We start from the raw sequence: 15,691 nt of genomic DNA, 5'->3' as shown, positions 1-15,691 counted from the left end.
ACCCCTGGGATCTGACACAACCCAGCCTGTTCAATATATCTCTGTCCTCCTTGTACTTTAGCTAGACTCAGCAACTCCCTGCTCTCTACTCTCTCTCCTGATCCTCAATTTCCCGTCTTTGAACCTTTTCTCATGCTGTTCCCTCAGGCAGAAGTACCTTTCCTTCTTCCACTTATTGTGTTCCAATTCTTTCTTTCTTTCTTTTTTTTTTTTTTGCATTTTTTTTTTTTGTTTGTCCAATTCTCTCATTTTTAACATCCAGCTCACAAGTATTTCTTCCCTGAAGCTTTTTCAGTATACTCTTAGGTAGAATGAAATATCCTTCCTTTGAATACATACAAATACTCTAAGAACCACAATTCTTTGGAACTTAGATTATTTACACAATTCCATCCTCTTCACTAACTGAAGTAATATCTGACTCATTAGTATTTGGAACCATAGAACTTGGTATAGTGCCTGAAACATTCTGCCTAATAGTTGTTGAATGAATAAGTGAACTGGCATACAATTCAGGAATCTTGAAGCGAGTTGGTATCACTGAGCCCTCTAAGTAACAGCTTCCCACCCCCATGGTAGTAAATTCTGGGATCTTCTGTTCAGCTCTTAAGAGTAGCACCTTGTTTGCAATTCTGTCTCTCACTGTCCCTTCCTCCACATCATGCCCAAAATCTGTGCCATCCCTAGCATTCATTTCTCCTTCAGAATCCTCAGTTACTCTGTCCATACAATCTGGACCCTTTGGCCTCCCTATCCCTCACTCCTTTCCACCTTCCCTAGTCCTGCAGTATCTGTCTGGCTCCTTCAGTGATTCCCTTTCCCCACCCTGACTCCAACTTGTTGATACTGGTCCAGCCGCTCCTTGTGATCCATACTGGTGACAAGGTCCACCAATAGCTGGAGTCCTCGCATCCAGTTCTGGGCCTCCTCAATAGTGTTGGCTACCAGATCCAGGTTGGGGCGGCGGCCATGGAAAACAATGGTGAAGCCCTGCTCCAGGGGGAACTCCTCTGCCAGGCTGCGCAGCAACTCAGAATCGTGACCTTTACGCACTGTCTCCACATCAGAGATTGAGACTGCCAAAGAAGCAGGGGGGAACACTGAGAAAGGGGTCTGACAAATTGTAGGGGCTAAGGGGCAAGGATCAGTGCCCCTTCTCCATTAAAACTCAGAGAGGAGGAACTCCAGCCTCTGCAGACTGAGTCCCCAAAGGCGTTAGTACAGAGAGACACGCTAGGATTCAGGAGCCCACGTGAATCACTGCAGTTTGTTTCTGTAGAAAGCTGGGCAAGGGGCCTGTGCTATAGGCAGCAAGACTGATTTCCAGTCACCAAGTTGGCAGAGTAACAGACCAAAACAACTTAACTCTTCAGTGTCCTCATCTTAAATAATGAATGATCCTTTCCACGGTCAGTCTAAACAGGAATGGCAGGAATGACAAATAAAAACACACTGAAATGTAGAAGCAGTTACAACAAAGCAGTTTATACTCAAATTCAGGTTTAAGGGTTTCCTCTTTCCAGATGTCTGGCAGAGAGTCAGAAAAATTCTTCCATCCCTTTACCTCGGTAGGGGTGGTATGGACTGTGAATTTTGATATCTCTAAAGCAGACTCTCTTAAATATATCCTGTGATCAAATTTTTAGTGGTATGCCAGGCACAGTGGCACATGCCTATAATCCCAGTGGCTTTGGAGGTGGAGGCAGGAGGATCACAGGTTCAAAACCAGCCTCAGCAACTTAGTGAGGCTGTAGGTAACCGAGTGAGATCCTGTTTCAAAATAAAAAATAAAAAGGGTTGGGATGTGGCTTGGTGGTTAAGTGCCTTTGGGCTCAATCCCTGGTACCAAAAAAAAGTGGGTTTTTTTTTTTAGAGATATCACAAAGAGCTTGACCAATAGGATGTGCAACATTATTCTTTTCTTCAGTACTGGGTATTAATGCCAGGGGTGCTCTACCACTGAGCTACACCCCCACACTTTCTATTTTTTATTTTGAGACAGAGGCTCACTAAGTTGCTCAGACTGATCTTGAAATTGTGATCCTCCTGACTCAGCCTCATGAGTAGGTAGGATTACAGGTGTGCCCCACCACACCCAGCTATGATGTGTTTTCATGTTTAAAAATGGTCATAATAGCTAACATTTATTAAATGCATCCTGGTTTCAGATCCTGTGCTAGGTGCTTTACTTATTAACTCACTGAGTCTCTGTAACCTAGTAGGCATGTATGGTTTGTTTTTTGGGGGGCTGGGGTACTGGGGATTGAACCCAGGGGCATTTAACCAATGAGTCACATCCTCAGCCCCTTTTTTGTATTTTATTTAGAGACAGGGTCTCACTGAGTAGCTTAGGGTCTTGCTAAGTTGCTGAGGCTGGCTTTGAACTAATGATCCTCCTGTTTCAACTTCTGAAACTTCTGGAATTATAGGTGTGTGCCACTACGCCTGGTGGCAGGTATTGTTTAATACCCATTTTACAGATGAGAAACAGAAACTTAGTTTAATTAAGTAAGTTGTCCAAAGCCAATCTTCTAGAAAGTAGCAGAGCCAGGACTTTAATCCAGGCAGACTAATGCCTAAGATTATAGTCTTATAATAACAATTAAAAAAAAGATATAGCCTATGACTTAATTAACCTTGCTTTGTGTGTCAAGACTCTTCAATCCTCCATAACAGCCTTACATGAGCAAATACTGTTTATGATCTCCTTGCACAGGCTCAGATAGAGACACAGTGGGACAGCACAAGGACATACTATTCTAAGACCCTGGTACCTCCCCTGCTCTCAGGTTGCCAGGTTCCTCAGGCATCTTCCACCCACATGCCCACCCGCAGCTATATGGTCACTCACAGGTGGGCTTTTCACTGCCCCCAGCCTGACGTGCATGCCAGACTGTCATGCCATCATTCTGAAGTCTGAAGTATCTTAACTTCTTCCAGTTTTTTGATCTCACTTTGCGCATCAGCATGCCTTCTTGCATTAGCTGCAGGTCCTCATCGGTGGTCAGACCTAGGCCAGGAAAAGCAGGGCCAGGTAGCCAGTGGGGAGGGGAGAGGGCCCAGAAGGAGCTCTAGTACACGGGTTCCGTCTCCTTTCGTTCCCTGGGCTGCTCCCTAAGCCGTTTTCCCTTGCCGGGGTACTCACGATCTTGTATCAGGGACGCCATCACTCGCTGGTCCACCAGTTGGCGCCAGAGTCACCTAAAGGGAGCAAGAGAAGGAAACTGTTATTTCTTTACTGCCCACAATGTATGGGTCAGGTACTTAATCTGCATAGTCAGCTATATTTTACTTCTTTTTTGTTGGGGGAGGGTACTGGGAATTGAACTCAGGGGCACTCAACCACTAAGCCACATTCTCAGCCCTATTTTGTATTTTATTTAGGAACAGGTTCTTACAGAGTTGCTTAGCACCTCACCATTGCTGAGGCTGGCTTTGAACTCACGATCCTCCTGTCTCAGTCTCCCGAGCCACTGGGATTACAGGTGTGTGCCATGGCGCCTGGCTATATTTTACTTCTAATTTGAGGCTTAGGTAGGCTAAGAAGCCTGCCTCAAATTGCATCAAGATCAGAATTTAAACTCAGATATGTCTGGTCCCAGAGCCTCTGCTCTTTCTCATGGAGGCCCAGGAAAAGCTGAACCAGGGCATTTGTCAAACACCCTCTTCCTAGCCAACACCCTATAACCCACTAGGTAGCTTTGCTCCACACTTACTCACTCCCCTCATCCTCATTATTAGGGATCACCATCTTGCTGGTCGGCCCCTTCCAGAACCTGGATTCTCCCCACACCCTAGCTGTCTCCTCTCTAAGTAGAATCATTCCAGCTTCCTCTTCTGTACCCTGTCCAGCTCCTGAAGAGCTAAGACAGTGCTTCTTGAATCTCTGCTATAACACTGAGTTGTATTCTTCTGCCTTCACATGGAAAAGCTGTTTTATATTCTTTGTCATAGCAGTTATTCTCACAGTTTTTAGTGGACTGATTAAGTTATACAAGTCTTAGAATTACATTTTCAAGTTTTCTCCACTTACTAAAAAAGGGCATATCCTTTAAAATGCATGCTGCCCAATTTATATGCTGGCTAAACGTCCAAGTTGTTAACAACAAACTTCCCTTAAAAAGAACTAGAAGCTGAGGCTGGGTTGGAGTTCAGTAGTAGAGCGCTTGCCTAGCATGTGTGAGGCCCTGGGTTCGATTCTCAGCACTGCATATAAATAAATGAATAAAATAAAGGACCATCAACATCTAAAATTTTTTTAAAAGAGAACTAGAAGCACTGGGAGCAATAGCACACTTGCAATCCCAACTACTCAGGAGGCTGAGGCAGGAGGACTACAGGCTTGAGGCCAGTCTGGGCCATTTAGCAAGATCCTGTATCACAGCACAATTTTTAAAAAGGGCTGGGGATGTAGCTCAGTGGTAGAGTGCTTGCCTAGCATGCACAAGGCCCTGGGTTCACTCCCTAGTACCACACACATGCACACACATACACACACACCAACTAGAAAATTTAATTTGTGGCCATTTCAATTCTAGTTCTACCCCATAGACATATTCAATTCTTGACCAGATTGTGCTGAAACTGACAAAACTCATGAAATGTAAAGCTATCTATATATATTATTAATGAACAAAGAACCTACTCTTGAATAGAAGTACTTTATGTTTATTAATTAAAACATTTAAAATTTTGCCAGTTGCAGTACTGCATGTCTGTAATCCCAGAGACTCAGGTGGTTGAGGCAAAAGAATCGTAAATTCAAGGCCTTAGCAACTTAGTGAGAGGCCCTGAACCACTTAGCAAGATGCTGTCTTAAAAAAAAAAAAAAAAATGAGGGTGTGACTTAGTGGTAAAGCACCCCTGGGTTCAATCCCCAGTACCAAAACAAAAAATTTTAAAAATTAAATTTTGACAATGATGAACATCTAAAACAACCTTACTCAGGAGACTGAGACAAGGGGATCAAAAATTCAAATTGCCTCAGCAACTTAGTGAGACCCTATCTCAAATTAAAAAAAAAAAAAAAAAAAAAAAAAGGACTGGGGCAAATACTGTTACACTCCCATAGTGGCACATGCCTGTACTTCCGAAACAAATAAAGGTCCAGAAATGTGATGTGACTTGTCTGAGGTCATACAGCCTATCAGAGTTCTATCTCTCTTTGATGAGAAGAGTCTATAAAGTGATTACGTCTTCAAGGAGAATGTGGGGATCACGGAAAATGCCCTGACTGAAGACCCTAAGAAAGCCTTTGTACAGGGGTAGCAGATTGAGGAGGGAAGGTTGGGAAGCAATCTCTTGGGAGAGAAACAGCCTGGTGACAGTTGTAGGAATAAAATATTTTTCTGGCTGAGGCTGAGTATGCATGTCTTGGGTAAGACCAGAAGAAACCTCCCATGCTTCCTGAGGGACGGAAAAACATCTCTGTATCCCTGTGGGAAGCACAGTGTGAAATAATCTGAAACTTACAGAAGTTATATGAACATTGAAGTAGAAAGTGGCAGGTCTCTCAAAGTTCTTAGATCCTCAACCGTAAGGGTCAAGGTTGATGTATAATCTCCAGTGGTATCATCCTGCTTCTCTCTGAACTTCAGCTCCCAGTTCTGAGGCACAGGGACCCTGGGGTGGAGCTAGGGCCTGGGAGAAGACAGAACTACCTCCCTTTATGCCTATGTTCAGGAATTTCAATAATGTCCTGAAACACAGGGAACCTGAGAACACAGCTCCAGAGCTTAGACACCCTTATTTGACAGACTACTTCCTCTCGAACAAGTCTTAAACTATTTCCCTCCCTTATCAAACACTAACTGTGCTCCCCCACAACCCCTCTAACTGTGCTCCCATTCCTGGATTATTATTTTAAGCCTATATCCTGGTGACATATGGCTATAAGAGCACCAATTTTAATTCAGGGAGCCACAGGATGTCAGAACTGGACTTCATTTTATACAGAGGTGGATTGGGTACTAGAAAGATTGGTGGACTTGTTGGAGTCACTTAGTGAGTGGCAAAACTAGGACTAGAAATGAGGTCTCCATACAGTCAACCAGAGAGTTTGCTGGGACTCTGCCCTGCTCCAGAACGCAGGTTAAAGCAAGGCGAGGAATCAGTGAGAGACACTGATGTTTCATTTCTCCTCTGTACCACTCCTGTTTCCCATGAATCCCACCAAATAGCTTTTCCTTTCTTTCATTTCCCCATGCCATGCCTGACCTCATCCTTTCCCTTTCTTCCCAGCTCACTCTTCGCTCTTCTGGTCCTCTCTGCTTTCCTCTATGTGCATTTGGGTCAGTCTCTTTTTGCTCTCCTCTTCTCACCTCTTCTCTCCATCACCTCTTCCTGTCACTTCCCTCCTCTGTCTCCACTAATTGCCAATAGCTCTGATTCTCATCTCCTTTGAGGATTTTGAGACTAAAGCCCAGGACTTTGGACACTCAGTAGCATATCCCTCTGTTCAGCTTCACTTTCCCTGTATCCTAGGAGATTGACTAAACAAAGTGCCCAGAGAATGTGAATTAGAACCTAAGTATTCTAGGTCTTGGTGTTTCTTCTGGTGTCTGAAAGGAAGGACGGTTACAGCTGATGCAGGTGCAGTGGGAAGAAAAGGAACCAAAGGTTTGGGAGTGGGGGGCACTGTTAAGGGCACAGAGGCTGAAAACTGAGATAAGACAGATTGGGTTTTCAATATTAACTCCTAGACATATATATGGATACAGAAAGTTACCTTTATACTACAGGTGTGACAAAAGACATGTAAAATAAGATGGGAAGTAGCCCTGGACTGCAGAGCAAGATGTAGTTCTCAATTCTCAAGTGTCTTCATGTCACCTAAAAATGGACTTTGGCAATGTCGCCATTGGTGCCAATGACATTATAGTAGGATTCAGGGTGTCTCAATTCTCTGAGGGACAGGAAGGAAGATAATAATTTTGAGTACTCCCTTGCTTCTGAGAAGATTATGTCTAGCCTTATGTCATGGATTATGTTTAGGATTAGGTCATGTAAAAAGGATAGAATGGCTCTAGTCACAGGTCACAGCCTCAGAATGTTGGTACTTGAAGGCTCTTTCATAGCACATATAAGTTCCAGGGCTAAATCAATATCCCCTGAAAAGAGTCTTAAAATAGGAATTCCTTAGCTCCACCCCAAAATCTATCAGATCAAAGTTTCCAAGGATGGGCTCAGTAATATTTATTTTAAACAAGCATATCTGGTACAAAGGCAAGTCTGGGGAACCCTAAACTCTCTCCTAATACAGATCAAAAAGTTATGGTTTAAAGTCCCAGGGCACAGCCCTCTGGTGTACCAAGAAACTGTCCTGGCTACCTAAGCAGGTGAAGAACAAGGCACAGAACTAAAACCTGGCTCTTTCCAAGGAAGTCTCATAACTCCTTGTTACTAGGAGTTTCTCTGCCTCCCCCTAGGTCTTGGTCAACCCTCCTTTGGAAGCCCTCAATGATCCATTATTGAATCTATACTAAACTTGTCTACTCCAGTTCTTTCCCTTCTCTTACTGGGGTGGACTCACCTCTGAGAAGTGGCTAGAGTCAGCACTCCTGGCCCTGGATAGCTAAGAGGTTCTTCTTAAAAGGAGTGATTGACACAGGACAAAAACTGGAAGAGTCAAAGAGGACACACTGGAGAGAACCAGGAGGAGACAGCGCTGTGAGCCGTTGAGGTGGGGAAGGTCAGGGCAGGTAAGCATCAGGAGGGCAGATTTAGGCACTCAGTCAGAGCAGAGCAAGGGCAGAGGCTGACCAGCGCCTCCCGGCCCTTACCGTGGGCAGGAGAGCAGTCCCGTGTCTGTGAGCTGTGCCCTCCTGAGCTCTGCGTTGCTCTCCACCGCGGGGTTAGAGATCCCAGCCTGGCTCCTTTTCTCCTCTGCGCTCGCCTGCTTCCTCCCCTCCTCTACTGCAGTCTGCTTCTGTGACTGGCAGCGTTACAGTTCCAGGGAAGAGTAGGGTGGTGAGAGGTGGGAGCACTTTTCTCAGTCCAGCCCATTCAACTCTTAAAGGCCCAGGACACCAGTCAATGTGAGGGAGTAGTGGGGGTGGGGGTGAGAGAAAAGGATTAAGGGGACGGATTGACAACCATCTCCAGAGAGGAGAAGCCTGGTTGTCTTTTATCTTGATCCCCCGCCCCCACCCTGACCTCAATCCCACAGTAGCTCTCAAAGTGAAACCCAAGGAGCGTTTGAATTGTAGTGCTCCGTGAATCACGGCTTTTCATTCTGACCATTCTCTGCACGTAACACAGCTGTCTTTGCCCTCATTTCATCTGGCTGCTTTCCACAGTGTCTTTCTACCCGTCTGCTCCTATGTCTCTGTGTCCTGCCTTGCAGGGCATTAGGTCTAGCTTTGTGGCACAGGAAAAGGATAAAATAAGGTGGGAAAGGAGGATGAGGAGGAGAAAGGAAGGAAAGGAAGGTTCGTGGAGTGTAGAGGGACAGGTAGCATCTATGTATATTTAGGGTCCTCAAAGGAATTCCTTCAAAGGAATGCACATATGAATGTGTGAAACAATTCTCCTTTTTTTGGTACCAGGGATTGAAACCAGGTGTGCTTAACCACTGTGCCACATCCCCACCCCTTTTTCCTATTTTATTTAGAGACAGGATCTCGTTAAGTTGCATAGGGCTGACTTTGAACTTGTGATCCTCTTGCCTCAGTCTCCTGAGCCTGGCACACCTTTCTTTACACTTTTTCATTACTTCTACAAGCATCTGTTCAGTGCCAGGACATATGTGTATGTTTACAAAGGTGTGGGTAGAGATGAAGCTAGCTCATGATGTGTAAGAACCCAGAGCAGCGGGGAAGACTGGAAAGATACTAGGAAAGAAAGGTGAGGAGCACCTTAACAAAGTGACTAAATAGGCAGTTGAAACAAAAACTGAGAATGAGAAAGGGGCTAGGCTGGGGTTGTGGCTTAGTGGTAGAGCTCTTGCCTAGCACAAGTGAGGCACTGGGTTTGATCCTCAGCACCACATAAAAATAAATAAAGGTATTGTGTCCATCTACAACCAAGTATATATATAAATGAGAAAGGGGCCAGATTAGGAGAGGAACAGGGAATTGTAAAGAGCTTTATGATCATTACCCTATACTACACAATGAGAAACTGAAGTTCATGCAAGTTTATACAATGACCTAGACTACTATGTTGGCAATGGAGACAACCAGCCCCATAATGAATCCCAAGAACTGTGAGCTAAGATCTGCTTTTGCTCTGCCTTTGGAAGACAGTTAGGATATGGTTCTTTCTGGACCAGTGGATGGTGGGTGGTAAGGCAGTTAAGGGCATAGGGCAGAGCTCTGTACTTGAATGTCTATGGGATCCTTTTTCAGTGAGGTGTATTTTAGTCATAGCCACAGAAGGAACCAGCTGTGTGAAACAGTGAGATTTAAGTGTGCTGAGATCTAGTGTCTCTTGTGGTTCCCTCAAACATCCTTCAGCTGCCTAATATTCTATCATTAGTGGTTATTTATAGCTAAACTTTTAGCACCATTAAAATAAAATCCTCTTAAGTAATGGCCATAAAATAGAGAGGAAGAAAGAGTTGTGATGGGATGGGGCACATAGCTGGCTTTTGAAATAGCTGGTCAAGTTCTACTTCAAGTCCTGAGTGCTACCAGGGGACTTTATAATAACTACTAAGCTGCACATTTTCTTTATGTACTTTTCTATATCTGTGTTATATTTTGCAATAAAAGGGTTTCAAGCTCTGCAATTTTTATTTTTGAAGTTCTCATGGTTTTAAATAATTTATACTTAGGTTGACTTGATCATGCTCTTGATCATGATAGGGGAAGAGGAGAAGAAAAGGAGGGGAGGCATTAAAAGGGAGACCATTCTTAGGGAAGAAGGGTGTCAAAATATAAGCTGTGCTGAATTCAGATTTGATTTAATGGAGACCCTATCTTACACGTGTGTCTTGCTCTCTCGTTCCTACTTGTTTGACAGCATCATCTCCTTTTTCTGAGCACCTTCATATCTCCCCTCTTTTATATCACTCCTCTTTTAACCCCAGGATTATATTAATTAGTGTCTTTCTGAGTCATCAGCTCAATGCTGCTCAACTTCCTTTCCTTCTAGGTGATCTGTGAAGGATGCTACCACTCATCCTGGATTTTCTGGGAGAGCACAGATTCCAAATATTAAATTTCTACATCCTCATTAACACACCAGTGCTTCACAGTCCATGCTTTCTGATTTTTGGACTTTCACAAGGTTAGAATGGCTCCCAAGACTACTTAGAAGGCATGCCCTTAGAAGGTAGGCATGATTCTCATTAAATCCAGAGAGGGAACAGATGGCCGCAGGCATAGGAACTGTCCATCTGGTTTGGTAATTCCTATTTCTGCAAAGATCCTGGCCCTTCCCCCCACTGTTGTCTATTATTAATAGATCTCGAAACCTGAGCAGGGCAGCAGTAGCAGAGGACTTTCTGGGAACAATGCCCAGGAAAGGCCTAGAAGGCCTAAACTGAAATGAAGCAGTACTCTTCCTCTGCCACTCAGGCCTTTCTAACCCTCCTCTAGACAGCTAGGGCAAATGTCACCATACCTAAACATCTCTGCTTCTCGGGACATTTAGGCTGAAAAGTCTAAGACAAATTCCTCTGTTGATCCAGTCAAACTAGTCAAATTATTGAAATGAATGGTGGTCAAAAAGGTAACTCGAAATATCAAATTCCATTTTAAAATCATCAATATGAACCAGGAGTGGTGGTGCACACTGTAACTTGGGCGGGGAGACCAAGGTAGGAGGATTGCAAGTTCCAGGTCAGTTTCAGTAACTTGGTGAGACCCTGTTTCAAAATAAAAAATAAAGTCCTGGGGATATAGATCAGTGGTAAAGTGCCCCTTGAGTTCAACACCCAGTACAAACAAACATCAAAACAAACAGAATAACAAAACAAAAACAAAAACCCAGAGAATAAAATGATAGAAGGCAAAATAAAGAGTACAAATGATATAATATTCCATACCAAGAAACTTAACTTTCAGAAAAGATCATAGAACAAAATGTAAGTAGGTACTATTTATTTTTTTGCTTATTTTCACAGTGCTGGGGATTGAACCTGGGGGTAATCTACCCCTGAGCTAAGCCCCTATCCCTTTTTATTTTCAAACAGGGTCTTGCTAAATTTGCCAGGCTGAACTTTTCTCCTGCCTTGGCCTTCAGAGTAACTGAAATTACAAGCCTGGGCATCAAACCAGGCTAGCATGTGTTGTTTATAAGTTATGTCTACACAAAGATTGAATGTTAAAGGAAATTAAAGGAAGATAATCTGGAAGTAGTAAGACTCCAATTTTTTTTTTTTTTTTTTTTTTTTGTCCTGGGGATTGAACACATTGTGAGCTACATTCCCAGTCCCCTTGTATTTTATTTTGAGACAGTGTCTCACCAAGTTGCAGAGGTTGACCTCAAATTTGTGATCTTCTTGCCCCATTCTCCTGAATCACTGGGATTATAGGTATGCACCAGAACACCTAACTTCCAATTTTTTAAATTCAAGATTATCATGGCTGTTCTGGCAAAATTTTAGAATCAATTTGTCAATTTTAACAAAAATATACTTGTTGGAATTTTATTTAGAATTGAGTTTAAGCAGTAGATCAATTTGAAAAACTGGGCATCCTTACAATATTGTTTGCCAATCCATGGAAATTATTCATCCTTCAACTGGTATAGGTCTTTCCTTTCTTTTCAGAATATTTTTCATTAAAAGGTTCTACACATCATTTGATACACCTATTTCTTATGCTATTATACACTATGTATCTTTGAAATATCGTTTTCTACTTATGGTATGTGCAGGAATATATGATTTTTGGGGTATATAAACTTTGTATTTTGTGACCTTGTTAACTTTGCTTATTAGTTCCAAGAGTATATCAATTCTCCTCTTTCTCCTTCTCCTTTTTTTTTTTTTTCCTCAGTACTGGAGATTTAAACCAGGGCTGCTCTACCCCTGAGCTACATTCCTAGCCCTTTTTTTATTTTATTTTGAGACAGGGTCTTGCTAAGTTGCCCAGGCCTCACTCTAATTTGTGATTCTCCAGCCTCAGTCTCCCAAGCCACTGGGATAACAGGCATGCTCCACCATGCCCAGCTGTAGATTCTTTTGGATCATATATGTGCACAATCATTTGTCAGCACATACTGAGGGTTTTGTTTGTTTTTTCCCATTATAATCTCTTTTTATTTTCTTGGCTTATTACTCTGACTGGGAAATGACAAATGGAGAAGTGATAGTGGACATTTGTATTTCATTCCTCATCTCATGGAGAACAATTTCAAAATTTTATTGAGAGCTTATTGTACGGCCTTTGTTAATATGTGGAGAGCAGGCTCAGAGTTACTTCATGTTGTATATAGAACAGCAGTTTTCAGGTCCTGCCTAAACATGAGTTACTCCATTTTGTAAAGCAGTAATTTGCCATAAGCTACTCCATTTTGAGTAGCAAGTGCAAAGGTGGGGCATGACTCTACATCTTGTTTGTACAAGTATACAACCATCATCTGTCTGGCACAACCATAAGGCACAGATTGATAAATAACTTATATATATGCTAACTTATCAAACTAAATTAAGGAGTACCTGGACATGTGGACATCCCCAATCACATTAAGAACACTGAACAGCGGAGCTTATCAATAGTACCACATGCAAACCTCTTCACCTAAGACCCATAAAAGAAGGAACCTCTCCAAGTCTGGCCACCATGGTACCCTGAGCCTTTCACCAGGTCATTTTTTTTACAAGCCTTACCAGGAAAATCACCACAGCGAAGAACCTTGAATTTTCTGTTCCACTGGGCTTCAGCAGAGCCCTGTTTCTCCTGCCTGTGATGTACCACTCACTCTAAGCTGACACTCTGAAACTGAAACTGTCAGTCTAGACCCTCTGCCTCGACAACTCTGTGGAACTGGTTCATTAAAATCTTTATCTGGCCCCTACAGTGACTCCTTGACTGTGCTCATCGCTGTGCCTGTACTCTTGGCTCAGCATCCAGCAACTCAGCAGCCATCTTAACCCTTTTAGTCTTTTCTGTGGCACGTATATATATCTATTTTTTTTTCTTTGTTTGAAGTATGATATCTGACTTGAGTGTTCTAGATATTAGAAATTAAGATTGGAATAAAAGACTTCCCTTGTGTTTGCCTGGTTTGACTATCAGGTGACCCACAAGTATTCAGTGAACTGACACTGAAAGCAGTGTAAACTGTCAATTGTTATTCAATAAATTGACATTGTGGAAAGACACAAACATTGGTGTGTTAATGATGTAGCTACCTCATGAAGTGATTATATTTTTTTGCAGTAGTGGGGATTGAACTCAGGGTGCCCTACTCCTGAGCTACACCCCTCAGTACTTTTTTAGCTTTCAAGAGTCTCACCAAATCGTGGAGGTGGGTCTGCAACTTTTTGATCCTACTGTCTCAGCATCTGGAGTCACTGGAACTACAGGTGTGAGCCATTGTATTCAGCTGTTGATACTTATTAAATGAAGAACATGACTTTCTATTCCTGGTTTTCAAAGTAATCGGTTTTTTTTTTTTTTTTTCTTTCTTCAGTGCTGGGGATTGAATGCAGATCCTCAAGTATGTTAAACCCATGCTCTATCACTGAGTTGTATCTCCAGTCTCTCTTAAAAAAAAAAAAAAAATATATATATATATATACATATATTAAATTTATATGTTAAATTTTGTAGTGTTGTGTATTGTGTGATCTTTTGCTTTTTATGTTGACTGTGAATTGCATTAATTGGTTAAGTATTGATCTTATATTTTAAAATAAATCCAAATTAGATCTGATGCTCTTTTTTTGGGGGGGGGGCAGTACTAGGGCTTGAACCCAGGGGTACTCTTCTACTGGGTAACATTCCCTGTCCTTTTTGATACAGGGTCTTAAGTTGCTGAAGTTGGTCTTGAACTTGCAATCCTCCTGCCTCAGACTTCTGAGTACCTGGGATTACAGGCACAGTCCATTACAATTTTTAATCTATTAGCTAGATTCTATTGTTTGGATATTTTTCCCTGGTGCTGGGCTTGAACCTAGGGCCTCAAGCATGTGCTCTACCCATGAGCTACATCCAAATCTGTTTTTCTAAGAGACTGGGTCACACTGTGTTGCCCAGGCTGGCCTCAAGCTCTTTTTCTGTATTGGGGATTGAATCCAGGAGTACTCTACTACTAAGCTACATCCCCAGTTTTTTTTTTTTTTTTTGGTGGTGCTGGGAATCGAACCCACAGCCTTGTGCTTGCAAGGCAAGCACTTTACCAACTGAGCTATCTCCCCAGCCCCATCCCCAGTTCTTTTTGAGATGGCTTGTTAAACTGCCAAAAACTCCCTCAACCTTCCATGTTGCTGGGATTACAGGTATGCCCCATCAAGTCTGACTGCCCCTAAAGCTCTTGATCCGCCTGCCTTAATCTGTGTAGTAGCTTGCGTATGTGAATTCTATTTACCTCCATAGCAAAGACTGGACTCTGGTTTTTGTTATGTTGCTGAGAGGTTTTGTTCACAAATGAATGAGATCTATTCGCTTTTTCTATTTTCTGGGAACTTACATAAGATTAACTGTAAGATAAGAGCAATGTACTTTTTACATTTTTAATGCCATTTTTCTCTCATCAGTCTGCTAGGGGCTTATCAATTTTATTAATGTTTTTCAGGGACTCACTTTAGTAATTTTTTGTGTGCTTTCTATTTTCACATTTTTTTTTTTGGGTACCAGGGATGCTTAACTACTGAGCCACATCTGCAGCCCTTTTTTTATTTTTTGAGACAGGATGTTGCCAAGTTGCTTAGGGCCTTGCTAAGTGACTGAGGCTGGCCTCCAACTTGCAATCCTCCTGCCTCAGATTCCCAGTTGCTGGGATTACAGGTCTGCACCACCATATCTAGCTTTCCTTCTACTTTTTTTGGGGGGAGTGGGGGTAGGGATTGTACCAGGGATTGGACGCAGGGGTGCTTAACCACTGAGCCATATCTCCAGCCCTTTCTTTATATTTTGTTTTGAGTCAGGGTCTGGCTAAGTTACTTAGAGCCTCACCAAGTTGCTGAGGCTGACTTTGAACTTGTGACTCTCCTGCCTCAGCCTCCCCAGTCGCTGGGATTATAGGTGTGCACCACTGTGCCTTGCTCCTTCTACTTTTTGAATTTTACTCTTTTCCAGTTTCTTGACATGAAGTTAGCTTCAGTCTTTCTTCTGTAATGTGTGACTATGAGGTTATACATTTCTTTAAAAAACACTGGTTGTATGCTTCAGGTTCTGATTATGTACATGTCTTCATTATCATTCAATTCAAAATACTTTCTCATTTCCTGTGACTTTTTTTCTTTAACCCATAGGTTTAGAATCATAAAGCCTAAGTTGTAAACAGGGACTTTCCAGTTCTTTTTTTCTAGCTTGATCCCACTGTGGTCGGAGAACATTCTATTATTTCAATTCTGAATTTTTTTAAAGATTACTTGGTGGTCCAGTCATGATCAATTATGGTAAATGCTTTTAGGTTCAGTTAAAAAGAATTACGTATGCTACTGGTTAAGAGTGGAGTGTTTTGGGCTAGGGTTTTTTTAGTGGTAGAGTGCTTGCCTAGCACATGTGAGGCACTGGGCTCAATTCTCAGCACCACATAAAAATATAAATAAATAAAATAAAGGCATTGTATCCAA

The 15,691-nt window shown here is 42.4% G+C and overlaps 2 protein-coding genes across 7 annotated transcripts in view; both read right to left on the bottom strand.

Annotated features, from left to right (window-relative positions):
• Positions 1-15,691, bottom strand: part of Plcd4 (phospholipase C delta 4) — a 46,492-nt gene that overhangs the window by 29,657 nt on the left and 1,144 nt on the right. For 2 of the 6 annotated variants that reach the window (XR_007107606.1, XM_047543061.1), the window contains exons 1-5: positions 7,782-8,085; positions 7,532-7,617; positions 3,146-3,201; positions 2,852-3,010; positions 848-1,076 (exon numbers count right to left, since the gene is read on the bottom strand). Coding sequence is in view for 5 of the 6 variants with exons in the window: in XM_047543061.1 (XP_047399017.1) it covers positions 848-1,076; positions 2,852-3,010; positions 3,146-3,167 (410 nt within the window). In the remaining variant the exon portion in view is untranslated. Of the gene's footprint in view, positions 1-847; positions 1,077-2,851; positions 3,011-3,145; positions 3,202-7,531; positions 7,641-7,781; positions 8,086-15,691 lie in introns of those variants that run through there. The other 4 variants (XM_047543057.1, XM_047543056.1, XM_047543059.1 and 1 more) reach the window with 4 other exon arrangements.
• Cnot9 (CCR4-NOT transcription complex subunit 9) overlaps positions 2,990-15,691 on the bottom strand; it is a 44,725-nt gene continuing 32,023 nt past the window's right edge. The window contains exons 10-11 of the mRNA XM_047543064.1: positions 3,146-3,201; positions 2,990-3,010 (exon numbers count right to left, since the gene is read on the bottom strand). The gene's annotated coding sequence lies outside the window, so the exon portion shown is untranslated. The remainder of the gene's footprint in view (positions 3,011-3,145; positions 3,202-15,691) is intronic.

Source organism: Sciurus carolinensis, chromosome 3 (genome assembly GCF_902686445.1).
Source record: "Sciurus carolinensis chromosome 3, mSciCar1.2, whole genome shotgun sequence".
NCBI lineage: Eukaryota > Metazoa > Chordata > Mammalia > Rodentia > Sciuridae > Sciurus > Sciurus carolinensis.
This window is presented reverse-complemented; position numbering and strand designations above follow the sequence as displayed.